At 47.5% G+C, this 16,696-nt stretch overlaps 7 protein-coding genes across 7 annotated transcripts; 4 read left to right on the plus strand and 3 right to left on the minus strand.

Moving 5' to 3' along the window:
* The first annotated feature begins 143 nt into the window (after positions 1-143).
* Positions 144-2,078, plus strand: B0J16DRAFT_333214 (uncharacterized protein). Its single transcript, XM_046126796.1, has one exon. It carries the CDS (start codon positions 342-344, stop codon positions 1,923-1,925), a length of 1,584 nt encoding a protein of 527 aa, XP_045986412.1. The 5' UTR covers positions 144-341; the 3' UTR covers positions 1,926-2,078.
* B0J16DRAFT_411220 (SRP40, C-terminal domain-containing protein) lies at positions 2,079-3,967 on the minus strand. The gene has a single exon (XM_046133215.1). The coding sequence runs from the start codon at positions 3,545-3,547 to the stop codon at positions 2,294-2,296; it is 1,254 nt and encodes a 417-aa protein (XP_045986413.1). The 5' UTR covers positions 3,548-3,967; the 3' UTR covers positions 2,079-2,293.
* On the plus strand, positions 3,946-5,895 carry B0J16DRAFT_61583 (C3HC zinc finger-like-domain-containing protein). The gene is made up of 3 exons (XM_046134166.1): positions 3,946-4,702; positions 4,752-4,835; positions 4,892-5,895. Exons 1-3 carry the CDS (start codon positions 4,168-4,170, stop codon positions 5,761-5,763), a joined length of 1,491 nt encoding a protein of 496 aa, XP_045986414.1. The 5' UTR covers positions 3,946-4,167; the 3' UTR covers positions 5,764-5,895.
* Positions 5,896-5,906: 11 nt separating this feature from the next.
* B0J16DRAFT_333217 (P-loop containing nucleoside triphosphate hydrolase protein) lies at positions 5,907-7,412 on the minus strand. The gene has a single exon (XM_046126797.1). It carries the CDS (start codon positions 7,269-7,271, stop codon positions 6,027-6,029), a length of 1,245 nt encoding a protein of 414 aa, XP_045986415.1. The 5' UTR covers positions 7,272-7,412; the 3' UTR covers positions 5,907-6,026.
* A 155-nt stretch (positions 7,413-7,567) lies between these two features.
* B0J16DRAFT_61596 (uncharacterized protein) lies at positions 7,568-8,893 on the plus strand. Its single transcript, XM_046134167.1, has 2 exons — positions 7,568-7,972; positions 8,024-8,893. The coding sequence occupies exons 1-2, from the start codon at positions 7,699-7,701 to the stop codon at positions 8,788-8,790; spliced, it is 1,041 nt and encodes a 346-aa protein (XP_045986416.1). The 5' UTR covers positions 7,568-7,698; the 3' UTR covers positions 8,791-8,893.
* B0J16DRAFT_61599 (uncharacterized protein) lies at positions 8,894-13,183 on the minus strand. Its single transcript, XM_046134168.1, has 3 exons — positions 12,721-13,183; positions 10,533-12,658; positions 8,894-10,474 (listed from the first exon to the last, which is right to left on the minus strand). Exons 1-3 carry the CDS (start codon positions 12,936-12,938, stop codon positions 8,997-8,999), a joined length of 3,822 nt encoding a protein of 1,273 aa, XP_045986417.1. The 5' UTR covers positions 12,939-13,183; the 3' UTR covers positions 8,894-8,996.
* Positions 13,184-13,473: 290 nt separating this feature from the next.
* B0J16DRAFT_61610 (C2H2 type zinc-finger-domain-containing protein) lies at positions 13,474-15,466 on the plus strand. Its single transcript, XM_046134169.1, has 2 exons — positions 13,474-13,782; positions 13,840-15,466. Exons 1-2 carry the CDS (start codon positions 13,670-13,672, stop codon positions 15,365-15,367), a joined length of 1,641 nt encoding a protein of 546 aa, XP_045986418.1. The 5' UTR covers positions 13,474-13,669; the 3' UTR covers positions 15,368-15,466.
* Positions 15,467-16,696: the final 1,230 nt, after the last annotated feature.

Below are 16,696 nucleotides of genomic sequence, written 5' to 3' on the forward strand. Positions count from 1 at the left end.
TGCAACTAGAATAGGCTTCAGACAGTGGAGGCTCAGCTGAGATGACGCGGGGAACGGGTGCAGCCGCCGTGGCGCAGCTGAGACGTTTGATGGAAGGGGACGATCCACTGTAGGGGTTCTTTCTTAAATAGCCATTAACCTGAAGCAGAACCTTTTCTTGCTTTACTCTACTCTACTCTACTCTACTATGTTGCCTTATGATGATGACCTGACTTCTGTATATGATCCATGCTTTTCCTTGAATTGTTCTTTTGTTCTTACTAAAGCGGTACATCTTTTAGCAGACATACGTCCAGTATCTCCATATCATCCCCCTGTCATTTGGCACATCACCAACAGCCATGGCTGACCCAGACAGCCCAGGTTGGAAATGGTTTCCCAACGTCAAAGACAACTGGTCTCTCGATGTCGTGACTCTTCTCGCCGTCATCGGCGAATCATCTATGGCTGAGCAGACTCAGACCATCACAGCTTCTTTACTATGTCTTCTTCCACGACTGATCCCAGCCCCTCAAGCCCTTCTCAAACCTTCACGTCCAAGCCGAATGCCTGAGACTCTTGCGAAGATGACGGGCGTCTATAGTGGGACTACTCTCGACTCCGTAGGGTTCTTTGCGACTATTATCACTCCTCTGGACTCTCTCCACCCTTTCAGCTTTCGCGTTCTTGATATTAAACATACCGACCCATCTCATTTTGGCGAAATTGATATTAACCCTCCTTCTGCCCAAGAAAGTTGGTCTACACGAAGTATCAACTGGGTAAAGTCTAGACGTTCGAGTTCCCACAACCAGGACCGTCAAACAGCTGGGAAAGATGGTCGCATTCCGCGAGCTCCCAAGACAGATGATGGGCTCCCTTTACCCGTACAAGCAAACTCACCCTCTACGGCACGTACAACGACTTTCAATCTACCAGACCAACCGCCAGGAGACGAAGATGCTCCCAAAATGATAGTCCGTAGGACTACGGCTAAGCAGAAAGTCCAGGACATGCTTGCAAACCCTACTTTTGCTAACACCAAGCGGCGTCCTGCGGTTCCGGCCAAGCTCTTCTCGCCAATCCACATCCTCTCAGTCTTTTCGTGTCTCTTGAGCATAGCCATCATAGTATGTGCTGTGGTATGGAAAGACGGCAACGCTATCTTGTCCGTATCTCTCATATCCTTTGCCTCAACTGTGGTGGGCTATGCCTCGTTCTGGCACCCTATTCTCATGAACCGAAAACATACGAACGAGGTTCCCCGAGGCGACGTCATGATACGGACCCGAGAAGGGGCTTTTCTTCTCATCAAGTGTACCGAAGAGGTCGCCCGAGAGCTGTACTCAGGCACGGAAGAGTGTCACTACCATGTTGGCGGTCGAACATACAGACTGCTTATGGCTCTCGGGACGACACTGCTCATGTTAAGCGTCGTTCTTTTCGGAAATTGCACATGGAACTCACAGATATTCATCGGCGGCAGCTATATTGTCCTCAATGGACTCTACTGGGGTCTGGGTATGATCCCCCGTACCTACTTCTGGGATCTTTCACGATATCAGTGGGAAGATGTTACCCCTGATGATGCCAAGAATGCACATCAAATCACCGATGTGAATGACCAACGCGAGGGCTACCCTAGCTTTACACGAACACTTTGGTATGCAATCCGCGAAACTCAACGAACAGGCTGGGTTAGTGCCAGCGGTGCAGCACCCGGCACAGACCAGTGGAAGACCTGGCTCAAGGAGGCTTTGGCGAATGCCAAGAAAGGAAACAGATCGTGGAACTCGGTGGCTAGGAAGGATGTAATTGTTAAGGAGAGTCTCGCGGCCGATGAAGATTTCGACGAGGCGGCTCAGCATGCGCCGGCTACTGAAGTTCAGACCAAGGCTGCCACGAGACAGAGCCATGATAGAGAGAGGGACGGCTCAACATTCTGAAGCAAACGCACACCGTTTGTGATCAGACCTCACTCAACGGGACTTGTGTGATTGATTACCGTTCAGCGTATTTTGCATATTGGCCAGACACATTATACCACAAAACACACACCGCCGTCTTTTACAGCAGGTTGATGATGCTCAGATAGATACCCCAAATTTTTATGAGTTTATATAAAAATAATCTTTGGAACAGCGAAGTCTAAATATCATTCATCTTTCCTCCCCGAAGGCCGTATCATGGTTCCATATATCTTTGGCAGGTGACCATGTCACGCTCCAAACGCCGGCTATCTATTAACGCAAAAAATGCTTCATCTTACTCCGGTTTTTAATTCTTTGATGCAATAGCCAAGTACAGACGCCCTTTAATCATCGAAGTAAATGCCCTTCTTGTCGGCGATGTCAATGGCACCACCGCGGTAGCTGCCCCTCTTTTTCTTATTCTTCTCTTTGGTGAAACCTTTGCCCTTGGTCACAATCAGGTCCTCGTGGGCTCGCTGAGAGTAGGAGATAGATACGTATTCGTTAGAGGCGAACTTGGGGTCAACCTTGATATTCTTGGGAATACGAGAGAAGGGTTCGTTCTGCTTCTTACGTCCATTGACAACGGGCTCCGGAGGCAGGGGTGGGTTTGGCAGGTTTGACTGAAATTCAGGGGAGGTCTTGTCTAATGTGACAGAAGAATCGGAAGAGTCCTTGGTCTCCTTCTCCTTCTTGACCTTTTCCTTCTTAACCTTCTTATCGGAATCGGAGTCAGAGTCCGAAGAGTCGGAGTCGGAGTCGGAAGATGAACCATCAGAGTCGGGGAGTGGCACCTTCGCAGCAGCCTTGCCCTCGGAATCGCTTGAGTCGGAATCGGAGTCAGAATCAGAGTCAGAGTCGGAGCTTGAATCAGAGCTGGAGTCAGAGCTATCAGAATCAGAGTCAGAATCCGATTCAGCACTCTCGTCGTCGGAGTCGCTGCTGGAGTCGCTATCGCTAGAGTCGCTAGAATCGCTGGACTCAGAAGAGCTGGAGCTTGAGGAAGAGGCGCGCTTCTGCTTCTTGGCCTGAGGCTTCTTGCCGGAATCGGATTCAGAATCGGAAGAGCTAGAGTCAGAGTCGGACTCTGAAGACGACTCGGAGGAGCTATCGGTGGGGGCCTTGCGCTTGAGGTTGTTGGAAGGTGTGGACTTGGTAGCTTCCTCCTCGCTGTCGCTGGAGCTCTCTGAAGACGACTCGGCATCCTTCATGTCGACGTCTTCCTCCTTGTCGTCGCCTGAAGCCTTCTTGGAGGACTTCTTAGGCTTGCTGCTATCGGCGCCGTTGGTAGCCTCCCAGGTCTGGAAGACACTGACAAGGGAAGGACTGTCTTCGGTCGCAGCAGTCGCCTGCCAGCCCTTCTTCTCTCGCTGTTTCTTGAAAGCATCGGCAGCGCTCTTAAACGAGTGGTCAGAGAGGAAGGTCTCTACCAAATCCATGAGCTGGCCGGGCGGAGGCGCAGATGCGACATCGTTCTTGGCCGCGGCGGCCTTGGTGCTCTTCTTGCCCATGTTGTTTGGGGTAGTTGTAGGTTTAACAGGGTTAAGGGGGTTATTAGAGAATAGCCACGACGGAGGGCTTTGATTTGAGCCGGACATATGCCAATGCCACAGTGAAAAACTCGGGCAATTGTAAAGGCAAGAATGTGTCTTGTTATCGAGGACTGACAGAAATATTTCTTGGGCTGGGCTTCGCGCCGGTCAGAGACTGGCTAACAAAAAAAATCTGTGGACGGGTGGATCGTAGGTGGGGCACGTGCTGTTATCGATCCTTATCGCTGAGAGTAGTCTCCACGCGCTAGCAGGGGCCCTGTCGGATAGTGCCAGTATCGTTAAGAATGACCCCTGAGCCCAAAGTACTGCTAGATTAGATTCGCCATGTTTCTAGTGGGAAGCACTAACATTTGTACCTGTCAGCGCTGCTAGTTCAATCGTCGGTACCTACCTGCACCTCCGGTACCATAGCGACGTCTAAACCCGTGCATCATCAGCTCCTTCCATTTCAGCGTCGCAACCAAAACAAACTTCAGCCAATACCATTTCCTTATCTTCATTGATAAATAATAACGTCAGCTCACGACACGAACTGAGGAATAAACCCAGATAATTCATTCCTACACTTGACGCATGATCTTTCAATCTTGTCTTATGGATCGCCAATAAATACCCATTCGACGGCACAAACAGTTCGTGACAGGCAGCTCTGGGGTCTTCAAAAGATGTCGACCAACGCAACCAAGAGAAAATTCAATACTTTACTGCAGGGACTCGGGTCGTCGACTTCGAAAAGCAATGACGACACGATAGCGCACGAAACTGGCTCGACTACTTCTCCCGGCTCGACAGTTCGCGCCGCTGATCTCGAGCTGCTTCAGAAACGACGACGACTTGGTTTCCCAGATTCCACGGCACCCAAGCTAGGCAAGAGGGCGAATCTATCCGCTACCATATCTGCTATCGTATCTCGACGGACCCAAGGCCAGGACTCATCCAAAACCTCCAATGCTCCCCCCGTGCGATATGCGCCATCCGATAGAGGGGACCTTCTCAAACGGCTTGGTACTTTCCAAGAAATAACGAGCTGGACTCCAAAGCCGGAAAGGTTGAACGAGGTGGAATGGGCGAAGCGTGGGTGGGTATGCCATGGCAAGGAAACCGTCCGTTGCCTTCTTTGCCATCGTGAGCTGGTAGTCAAGCTGAACCGCAAGGACGGGGAAGGTAAAGAGACCTCGGTATATACGTCATCCGAAATTGGTAAGTTCTTCATGAGTGTGATTTCGGTTCTTTACTGACGACTCCACAGAGGAGGCACTGGTCGATAAGTATGCGGATCTTATTGTAACTTCACATCAGGATGAATGCCTCTGGCGCAAACGAGGCTGCGATAGTAAGTTTATGCTCCTGTGAACCAAGCTATCGTGATTCGCTGACCATGTTCCAAAGATTCTATTCTGCGTCTATCTTTGACCAATGCTCAGACGGCTCTGGCCGCTTTACGTGAACGATACGATGAGCTATTAACAAGAAAGGCGTTCTTGCCGTACGAATTCAATCTTCGATTGCCCGATGAACTTGACCTGGACAATGTTCTTTCACAACTTCCTAGCGATTTCTTTACCAAACCAGCTCCCATGAAAGAGGCCGATGCTCAACCACACCGCGTCGCCTTAGCACTTGCCTTGATGGGATGGCAAGGGTTGCACAACCCCCGGATTGGCGCAGTACCAAACTCAGCCTCTTGTCATACATGTCTCAGACGCCTAGGACTTTGGATGTTCAAAAGCAAGGAAGTGGCCGATGATGGAGAGATCATAGTGCCTGCCCCCATGGACTTTTTGGATCCAGCCAGAGAACATCGTTTCTTCTGCCCATGGTCTAATCCAGAAACCCAAAGGCAAGGGCATTCTCAAAGTCGACCTGGACAGGATTTGCCAGGTTGGAGGATATTGGCGCAGACACTCGCCAACGAAGCCCATCTTCGAAGTGTCTATGAAGGACGCTCACCTGTTCGACCGCGCACTCAACGTTCAGTGGGTGCACCCGCCACGCCCCAGAGACCTGGGACTGCTGCATCCATCAACACACCGATCAGGACACCAGGTTCCGTTGCCGATTCTGGCCTGGATACGCCGAACGCCGAAGACGACGACAAAGACAGGGACGCAAAGGATAAGGAGCGATGGGCGAGATTGAAAAGGGTAAAGAGTTTATTCGACAGCAAGGGGAGCAGAAAGTTGAGGCAATCGATAAGTAAATCGATCAGCCGACCGGGTACGGCACACTCGACGAAATCCAGTGGTGAAGCCAAGGAGTAATGGAAACAGCACGTTGATTAAATACAAGACAGTTGACAACACCACAGTTGGGGGGGTAATATAGTGACGATGCTTCAAAATTGTAGTAATACATTATAAAGTCGAGGCAGGTCCTCGAATATATATTCCTGACAAGTCGTTGTCCTGGGTTAACCACATCCTGTTGGTGGCCCTGAACATTCCTCAGAAACTGTTGTACAAAAGCCCCGGGTCACGCACCCATGACTGTGGGCGGAAGCTGTAATGTTTCCAGCCGACATCGATCAAGATTTCCAAACAATATCGTCAAAAGAAACAATCTTTCCGGAATATGCCTTCGTCTCAGCTTGCTTCTCAATCTTCTCGCCAAGAGAGAAACCAGCCATTTCCAGAATCGCAAGTCGCACACCTCCAATCCCTCCACCATTGCCTAAACGTCGAGATACAAATGCAATCTTGGAGGCTGTGGCATAGACGTTAAGAGCCCGGCCGGAACCCTCTCTCCAGCTTGGAGCTGAGTGAGTTGAGAGCCCATTGATGATATCTTGGATCTGATTGTGAAGGTTGCGGCATGCGTCTTGCCATTTCTCTCCAGGCTTGTCAGCTTTCGTGATGACTACCAATGTTCGAGTGTTTGATCGAGCCAGAGTCCTTAACATCCACCTGTCAGTTTCCTGCAGCTTCTTATCGGCTGGCATCAAGATAACGGCGCCTCGAAGCATCTTCCTAACATTGAGATACTTGAGAATGGTCTTTCCCCAATCCTCTTGACTCTTGAAACCATAGCCTGGTGTATCCATAAGGATGAGACTATGTTTTGGAGGCAGCTCCCCCTTACGAACAAGTTCCCTGGCAACTTTCGGTCGTGGTCCAACGCCATAGGCATTCATCGTAGTGGTTTTGCCTGGCTTATGACTAACTTTGGCGATCTCCGTGCCACCGATGAGAGCGTTGAGGAAAGAGGACTTTCCAGCATTGGAGGCTCCCAAAACTACGATCTCTGGGATATGGTCGTTTTGAGGGTGGTGATATAAATTTTCCGCAGAATAGAGAAGCTGGCAGTCCTCTTCAAAGAACTTTCCGGCTGCCGCTAGAGGGGGCCTATCTTCTTTAGAAACATCGGCTGGTGTTTCTGAGCCTTGTCTAAAACAGATGGATTCACTCTGAAATATCTCTTGCTGGTGAGGTTTGATGCCTTTTGGTAAAGGCCCCTTCAGTTTTGAGGGTTTTGCCTTTTGTGCTCTAGACTCGTTGGAACTGCTTGATGCAGCACTGGTTTCTGGTGCTTCAGTTTTGACCAGCCCTTGTATCTGTGGCTCAATATCCGAACCGAAAGTCTGGTTGTTTAGTGAAGTTGATGGATCACTGGTTCGCTGTGCTGGGCCAGAAGCACGTACGCTTCGACGTAGTAGTCGCTGACGTATACTCAGGTTTCCTGATGAACAAAAAAGGGCTTTTTGTTGATTTGATGGGCCATATTTCAGAAAACAAGGGAGCCGAAACGCTCGCAATAGTCGTGGGAAGATCATTGCTGTGTCTCTTAACTTGGTGTAGTACAGAACGAACCAAGATTGTGATGGTGGAAAATTTAGAGGCGATCAACGAAGACGAAGTTACCACAACGTCACAGACTTACTCCGCGGATAGAGGGACGGAGGTATGAAGTGAAAGTATAGCTAACTGGTCAAAACAATATTATTTACAGCATTGTACGAATGAGCGATAGTATAAGACGACGAGTGAAGAAGATAAAAGGTCACGTGCTGGGTTAAAAGAGGTCCACAGGGTAAGAGTCGTGACAGTGGAATACCTCAGTAAAGAACACTATAGATTCATTTTAACCGCTCAAGAGTTCGAGAGTGGAAAAAAGCTGCGAGGGGTATCTGTTTCTCAAATATTCGGAAAAGGTTCCATCTGCGGAATTCTAACTCGGCAAGTGTTGTCCATATCACCAACATGGCACCAACAAATCTCGCCGAGATCGACGCTCACGAGCAACCGTCTGATGAGATGCGTGCTGAGTGGAAAGTGTTTATGCGCCAGGATCACAAAAGCCTGCTTGATGACCCTCGCATTGATGACCCGCGGGCTCCTCTAGAAGAGTCTGGGTTCCGTCAAGTCTCAACCATCTCGAAAGAGCAAGTTGCAAAAAGCTTCGCTAGGTTGGACCCTGCCCTGGCCTCTGAGGCTGAGAAGGATGTTCAGGTTATTCACCACCCGCTATTACCGGGTAAGACTCTTTCTATAGGCCTGATATCACTCGTAACTCATCCGTGAATAGGCCTGCTGATTATCCCTTCGCTATTACCGCCATCTGTGCAAACGACTCTCCTGGATCGTACGATTCATCGTGATCTAAGTGTGCGCAACCACCAGACCAACTTACACCTGCACTACGACCTGCCATACCCAGAAGGAAAGGATGAAGACGAAAGGTCATTCTTCTCTATTGACCCAGAAACTCCAGCCACATTCATCCCTAAAGATCCCAGTGTTCACAAGCCGCTATCGATCAAGCAGGTCATGGGACGAAAGCTGCACTGGGTGACTCTCGGTGGCCAGTACGATTGGACTAACCGCGTTTACCCTGAGGAGTTGCCGCCGCAGTTTCCGAGTGACATCTCCTCCTTGTTGAAGGACTTGTTCCCAGAAACAGATGCGCAGGCTGCCATTCTCAACTTCTATTCACCAGGCGACACCATGATGATGCATCGAGATGTTAGCGAAGAGACAGACAAAGGCCTCATCAGCCTAAGTTTCGGCTGCGATGGTCTGTTCATGATTGCGCCTAACGACTTGAAGCCCGGGGCCCCGAACGAGGCGCCTGGTGAAAAGCAGTATTTGCTACTGAGACTTAGATCTGGTGACGCCATTTACATGACTCAAGAGTCAAGATACGCCTGGCATGGTGTGCCGAAAGTTCTAAAGGACACATGCCCAAATTATCTCCAAGATTGGCCAGCTCGTGAAGATGGGAAGTTTTCAGAATGGCGAGGCTGGCTGAAAACTAAGAGAATCAACTTGAACGTTCGCCAGATGCGAGATTAGAAGAACTCTCATGAACTGTGCGACGATTGAAATATATCCTTGTTACAGTGCGATGTGTCATATTGATGATACTGACCGGTTACTCCATTTGCTATGCTGTAGTACAAAATACACGAGGTCTCAGACTACCTCGGAGAAAACAGATCGCGGCTCGTGTTGAGTTGGTAGTTATAAATTCAAGCCGCTCAGTTCCCACCAAACACCCATTAAGCGAAACCGAACCCCTGCGCATTTTGTAATGCCATCCCAAGACGCTCCCGCAACACCTCTTTATCTCTATATTCGGGTAAAAGTAATGTGCCATAGCAAGTATAGGCTGTGGGTAAGTGCCCGCCAGTGCCGTCTTCTTCACCGTTCTTCTGTATCACAAACTGCAAATTCTTCATGCCACCAACTGGAACACGGTCGGATGATGTTACAAACTCTAGAAGCCTTTGCTTCATGCCCTGGTCGTACCTTTTGACGATGGACCAGAAGTCCTTGATAGTACGGTGTGAAGTATCCCATCCCACATAGCGAGCATACCGCTTGAGTTCGGCTATGTCGATTTCCTGTTCACCTTCAACGAGTGACTGCAATGTAGACGGACACAAGAGTGAGAGGGACTTCTTGTGCAAGCAAGATGCAAATCCACGCTCGAAAGCAAGATACTGACGCCGAATTGAAACATCTGTCAGGTAACGGATATAGTCGATGATATAATCATCCCGATTCTTGTTGGTAACTAGCGGAGCGTCGTCGGGGTTATCCATGTGAGGTGGTCTGATCTCTGTTGAACCCGAGGCTGCGCTTGGCCAATTCGTAGTTTTGTCCGCACACATCTCACGCGTAATAATTGTGCCAAGTGAAGATACTGAAAACTCGTACGTCCGGGCGAAGATGTCTTCAACAAGGCCATTCTTTTCATCCCATTCTAGCAAGGTCGTTAGCCCGCTCGCTAGGTCGGGCCACCCATCGGCGATGTGGTGAAGTTCTTTGACCGGTTTACCCAATAATTTCCTGTATAAAGCTCTCGGAAAAGTGACCGGTAGTGTCAAGCCGTTATACAACGCAAGCGACATTAGAAGCCCGACGAGTTCGAATTTCCAGTCTTCGGTCAATGAACCTGGGGTAAACCAAGCCATGCGTGTCCTCTCGTCAACGGTAAACGCCCCAAACTCGGGGTCTAAACATTCTGCGATCGCCAAGCGGAAGAACTCTTGCTGGACACCTCCAGAATCGAATCCCTCCTCGCCACTGTTCTCGCCTAAGTGAACCTTGAGAGGACGTAGAAGTTCTCGTCTTTCACGCCTCCACAGTTGATCGAAGGCATCCCTGGCCACATTTTCTCTGCCTACTTCCAGGACCAAGTATTTGGACGATGCGGTTCTTAACAGATCCTGCAAAACCATCTTATGATGTGGATTAGTGATGAGACTGCCAGGATCGACGATGGCATTCATTCGCGTTTTAAGAGAACTCGATTCTTCAAACATGCGACTCATTCGGGCAAAATTGATGGATCGGAAGAAGGAAACCAAGGTCTCAGGGCTGAAAACATAAGGGTAGTCAAGAATATGTCGCCGCCAACGAGTCGACTTGAAAGATAACCATTCTACGGGCATCTCAATTGAATCCAATCGCTCTGAGATATAGTCAACCCGGAACTGAACGTCGCCTAATAGAAGGAGGTTCCTAGATTCATCTTGGATATGTTAGTAAGATTGGGTCATCTTCGTCAATTCGCCACATATTGCACCTACGTAGGGTTTCAATGAACGACAACGCTCCTCCAAAAGGCCCGTCCATCGCAAAGTCGGCTCGGCCGTCCCAGTCGGTTAACAAAACAGTGCGCGCCCAATCCAGAAGAACAGTCGGAACGCGAGTTTCGTGCAGAAGACGTTCATCTCGCGGGAACTCAAGTATTGATGCCGAGCCTGTGCTAAGGAAATCCAGTTGGTTGACCAAAGGTCGTAGGATATCGACTTCTTTCATTTCGGAATTCTCCAAGTGCGACGCCGAAGATACTCTATCGACAAAGCAACGCCTGGCCGTTATCGCGCAAAAGAGCCTACGAGCCAACCTGATGACTATATCGTTTGAGAAAGCATCGTCGTAATCTAAGCATCGCGAAGAGGGTTGTCGAGATATGGCGCTACCGCCAGCAAGCGTCAACCCGTTAGAGCGAACGCGCGACAACTCATAGAGTGTTCTTGAATCTGGTATCACCGGTGTTGCAGCTACTAAAGCATGCATGCAAATGGACATGAGATAGCCCGCTTCCAAGTCAGAAAGAGGCTTTGTGCTACTTGCCCGTGTTGAGGAGGTATTTGACTCCAGCTCGGGCGGTGGTATGAAGAGACGTGCAGTAGCCAACCAGAGGCTGTGAAAGACTAGACTGGAAGTGACCCGACTCAATCGATGGAAGCAATACCACAGAGTCTGCGAGTCGTAAAGTTTCTGGTCTTGTGTGAAAGACTGCACCACAGCCTGTGGATCTGTGAGAATAAAAAAGAGTGTCTGCTCATTGAAGCTCAACCATTGCTTTCTGGACCAGGTTTTGGGAAGCGTAGAGTCACGGCACAAATGCTCTCGTTCGTCGACAGGCTGAGGATACGGGTAGATTGTTCTGTGAGCGGTGAGAAGGCAGGGCTCAGAAGTACCGTCTTCCTCATATACGTCGCAAATGAAGTCGACAAGATTGACATCAAGCTTTGAAAGAGCTTGGGGCAAAATCCCGTCAGGGTTATTAGTTGTGACAGACCTGGGCTCTGCTTCATGATCTTGTATTTCTTGATTGATGTCGTTCCTTGCACGGCCGTCGCTTTGATCGCCTTTCAGCTTTGTCTCGTTCACCACATCATCCCGCAAGGTCAAGGGTGGACTTGACAGCACCGGTTCTGCGGGGGGTTTTGTAACATTTTCGAAGAATCCCGGTCTTAACGGCATTTCCGGCATACTTGAGATAGGTGCGTGCTTGTTATTCCTATGTCTTAATGACTTATTACGGAGATGCCCGTTAATCTGGGGAAGTCTGGCAGCTTTGCTTCCGTCGTCTCCTTTCGTCAAGTCGGTGGTATCAATCGAGCATTTGCGGGGTTTGGCTATTGCATTGTTTTGTGACTTGTTTGTTGAGTCGTGTCTGCTCCTAGGAGGCTTTGCGGGAAAGGGAGGCTCGTCCCGATCATTCTCTTGGGGCTGGTCAGCCATCTTTGTTGGCCTTTGCGGACTCGGCTCGTGAGGGAGAACCTTACGAGCTTCCAAGTCAGTGCTGGTGCTGGTTAAACTGGATGACTCTTGCAGAAAATCTTGATCCAGCACTGGTGCGGTTGACTCGGACGCTTCGAAACTGCCAAGCTTCTCAGATATGGCCGCTACACCTTTTGGGGTAAGCCATTCGAGCATTTTGAAGGTGACCGTGCCAAAGAGATTCGCGGCAAAGGATCGATGATCTTTGTTCACCGGCCCTTCAATTACACGGACCTGAGAGGCTGAACACCCATCGGTCGAAGGCGGTACACGTGTGGTGCCATGGATTGAATCCCGAGACGACGATGAGGATGTACGAGGTCTAGAAACTCGGCTCTTGCGCGCGCCGGGCGATGTGACAACGTTTGCTCTTTTGTCATCAGGATGCGACGGTGATGGGGATCGCGTCGAAAATATCAGGTTGTTAATCGTTGCTGGCGGCTCTGTGCTTTTACGAAGAAACGGACAGAGACCTTTCTCGGGGTCATCCTGGCTTGCTAAGTATATTGCTAGCGTCCGGGCGCTTGTTGTATTATATCTTCGTATGGGCGCCTTGCCAGCTAAACGGCGACGACAGGTAAAACATGTGGGTGTTACACAATTGACGCTTTCGCAACCATATCGGAGTTGGAGGATATACCTGGGCAAATGTTAGCGCCTGGGACAGGTAGAGTGTGATCTTTTCAAGACTTCAGAACAGACCTCTCGACGAGAAGTTGGAACCCATGGCGGCGGCTGGCTTGATGTATTGCATAAACGCGCGTTGGATTCTCAAGACTTTGCACAGCGGCTTTGACTTCGGACGGTGCGTCGGACGGTAAACGAACGAATGGCGCTTCCTGCCATAGGCCAGCGAGAAGATCTATATCTGCGGCGAAGTCGATGGATGGGTCTCGTGGACGATGGGCATCGGGCGTCATGACATGGGCAGGGCGTGGTCGCGCCGCGATGGGCACCTCGTTATTTGTGTACGATGAAATACAATAAAGTATTCGCTCAGGAAAAGGAGAACATGAATAACCAAATGTTGAAATGTGGTGTTGCACGGATGATTAGATGGTCTGGACAAATATTAATTGTAGGTATATGTTGGTTGTTCTCGATACTAGTCTAGAGTCATGTATCCGTAATCCTCATGGGGGGAGGAGTTGACACTCAGGGAGCTGTTGGTCAGCCTCGCTAGTGATGATGCGCCACTACCTTAGCAGGTACCTCAGGTACTTGAAGGGTACTTGGATACAGGAGCACTCATCCTGCCCATGCACCTGAGACAAGGTACAGTTTTGCACAAGGACGCTTACCGATTTCGTGCCTAGCGGGCCGACTGCAGCATTACCCACTAGGGGACTCAAGCGAAGAATGACTCAGCTAGGTGCCCAACCACGGGGGCCTGGAACCCTTGCGTGGCGGGGTTCGGGGCAAAAAAAAAAGTCAGTCATCCATCTCGCTGATAACCTTTTCTGTGTGACGTTATCTATGCAGCCCCGCCATATCCCACCAACTCGGCCCCGAATTTCCTTCACATTTGCAACCACTGTCTCTTAAATCACAGACTGTGAAGAAACATTCTCAACCAAACTATCACCCAGACCGATATTACAGAGCCGGACCTCAAACCAGACACAACTCTTGTTACAGTTCGCATCTGAAGATGGCGAGCGCGCAGGCAGCTGGTGCGGCCTCGCACCCATATACCTGCAATACATGCCAAGTTGCGTACCGCAACATCGATCTGCAGAAGGGTCATATGAAGAGTGACTGGCAGTAAGTTATCTGATCATTGTCTATCCATTACGATTAAGCATGCTAACCACGCGACAGTCGATATAACCTCAAGCGCCGAGTTGCTTCTTTGCCTCCCATTTCCTCCGATGTCTTCACTGAAAAGGTCTTACAGGCCAGGGCTGTCTCTAGCGCAGAAGCCGACAAGGCTTATTTCGAACGTGTATGCGATATCTGTGAGAAGACATACTACAGCGAGAATGCGTTTCAGAATCACATTTTGAGCCAGAAGCACAAAGCAAAGGAAGCCAGCAGTGGACAAACTACTTCTGCACGAGCCGACGACGAGGCTACATCTGTCGTCAGCTCTACTTTCTCTCTTGGCGAGCCTGTCGCGCCCAGCCAAGGTGAAGTGGACTCCGATGCCGAGGAGGAATTCAGCCACGTTGTTGAAGGTCTCCAGAAGGCCCGTATCACTGAGCAAAGGCCTTCCCCCGTCAAGCGACCTTCGCATCCCCAACCATCGAACCAAGATGTTGCTTCTGAGGATGCAGAGGCGACACGTGCTTCCGACTCTACCACTCCCGTCCCCTCATCGCAAGAGCCCAACATGACATTAGAGACTTGCCTGTTCTGCAACTATTCCTCTCCAACCATCCCTCTCAACACACACCATATGGAGCGATTCCACGGCATGTTCATTCCCGAAAAGAATTATCTGGTGGACATTGATGGCTTGCTTCAACAGCTGCAAGACAAGATTCGCCTACACCATCAGTGCCTTTACTGCGACAAGCTGAAGTCTTCCACATTCGGTATTCAAACACATATGCGCGATACGGGCCACTGCAAGATTCCCTATGAGACCGAGCAAGAGCAGCTTGAGATTGGAGACTTTTACGACTTTAGAAGTACCTATTCTGATGACGGAGAGTGGAGTGACGAGGAGTCTGTCGTAGACGAGACAAGTGGTGGAGCTAAGCTTGGGGCACGTCGTCCTGCCAAGGTCATCGGAGAGGATGGAGAGGTGGTTGAGGAAGGCGAGGGCGCAGACGGCTGGGAAACAGACAGCTCAGCTTCATCACTGGACTCGGCTGATCTGACTGCTGTTCCCGCCGAGGGCCACATCCACCAATTCGAGCGACTTGACAAGCACCCGCATCATTCACGTCAAGACCCAAGGCAAAGACATCAAGCGGACGGATGGCACTCGCATGCGCACAAGCCCACTCGTGCTGTCTTCCATGACGACTACGAGCTTCATCTTCCTACGGGCAAGTCGATTGGTCATCGATCACTGAACAAGTATTACCGCCAGAACCTACACAGCCACCCTTCGGCTGAGGAACGCGCCGAGCGTCTGGCCCTCGAGGGCGCAGAAGGTGAACAGTCCAATGCTGGCTCAGATGGTCAACTGGCCCACAGAGGTTCTAAATCCCGTGAGATGGTGCCTCGTGGCATGGCAGGCATGGTGGGTGCACCAGAGCAACAGAAGCGACGGGCGCGTAGGGCAGAGGAGCGAGGACGAACATTGGAACAAGTCCATACAAAGCAGAAGGACTTGGTCTACGGAAAGAAACTCAACAATCACAAGAACTACTACTACCGTGAACAGGGTGGTGGTTAGATAGATAGTACTATAAGTTTGCCTGTACTTAAGCTTTACATAAAAGTATAAGAAGCAATTGATATTTTACATAAGACTTAAAGTTCTAGTTATATTAGCAATAGCTATAGTTCTATTACTATAAGTAATACTAATTAAGTTAAGAAAGTAATTATAAGAAAAAGAAAGAAAAGTAAAGCTACTATATAAAGTATAGTAATCTTTTATATATATAGTTATATTAGTAATAGTTAAAGTTTAATAGCTATATAATATTATAAATTAAGCTTATTATTTAATTTAATTAAGTAAAATAATGTTAGGATTAGCCTAGTAATATACTAAAAGAAAGTTAATTTAGCTAAACCCCTAGATTAGAAATCCTAGTTAAGCCTCTTTAAAAACTTAATAAGTTAAAATAACTATAGTAAATATATTTTACCTATTACCTTAGATTATTTTAACTATACCTAACTACGTATAATTCTTTAACTTTTACCCTATAGAAGTTAATATAATTAAGGTAATTAATATAAAGTAAATAACTTAAGCTAAAATAGCTTTATATTAATTTTAAAAGGTTAATAATAGTTATCTATAGATAATACCTATATAGGTAATATAGTTAACTATTAATAAAAAATATACTATAGTAAATAAATTAATTTAAATAAAAAAGAAAAATATACTATATTTCTTAAGAAATTAAAATAAAACTACTAAAAGGGTTTTAATATAAAATTATAATAAATTAAAAAAAATAATATAATTAAAAAGTAAAAATAGTTAATTTTATTTATAATCTTTATATAAAAAGTTATTAAAAAAAAGATATTATATAAAATTACCCTTTAATAATATTATTAATAATATTATTAAGTTATATTACTATAAGTATAATTAAAAGGTTATATAATCTTATTTAATTAATATACTAGCTAAAGTTAGCCTTTAACTTTAGCTTACCTTAACTTTAACTTTTATCTTTAAATATATAAAATATATATTTCTTTTAGTTTCTTTTACTAATATTAACTTTTTAAATTTTCCTAGCTCTTTACCTAAATACTATATATAAAGGTTATAACTATTCTATAGTTATATTAGTAAGAACCTTACTATTAAAGGCCTTAATTATATTATTAACTTAATCTTTTAGGTTATTAAGCTAAAGCTTATAGTAATATTTCTTAATTATCTTAAGAAAGTAATTACTAAGCTATATATATAACTAGGCCTTTATAAGCCTTTCTTTTAAGCTTTATAAAGCTACTAGCTTCTTTTTAATCTTCCTTTTAGTACTTTATATAAAATTACTATTACTTAATATATTACTATAAACTAAAAGAA

This window comes from Fusarium flagelliforme (genome assembly GCF_020744385.1).
Source record: "Fusarium flagelliforme strain FIESC 12 MPI-CAGE-AA-0113 chromosome Unknown B0J16scaffold_2, whole genome shotgun sequence".
Taxonomy (NCBI): domain Eukaryota; kingdom Fungi; phylum Ascomycota; class Sordariomycetes; order Hypocreales; family Nectriaceae; genus Fusarium; species Fusarium flagelliforme.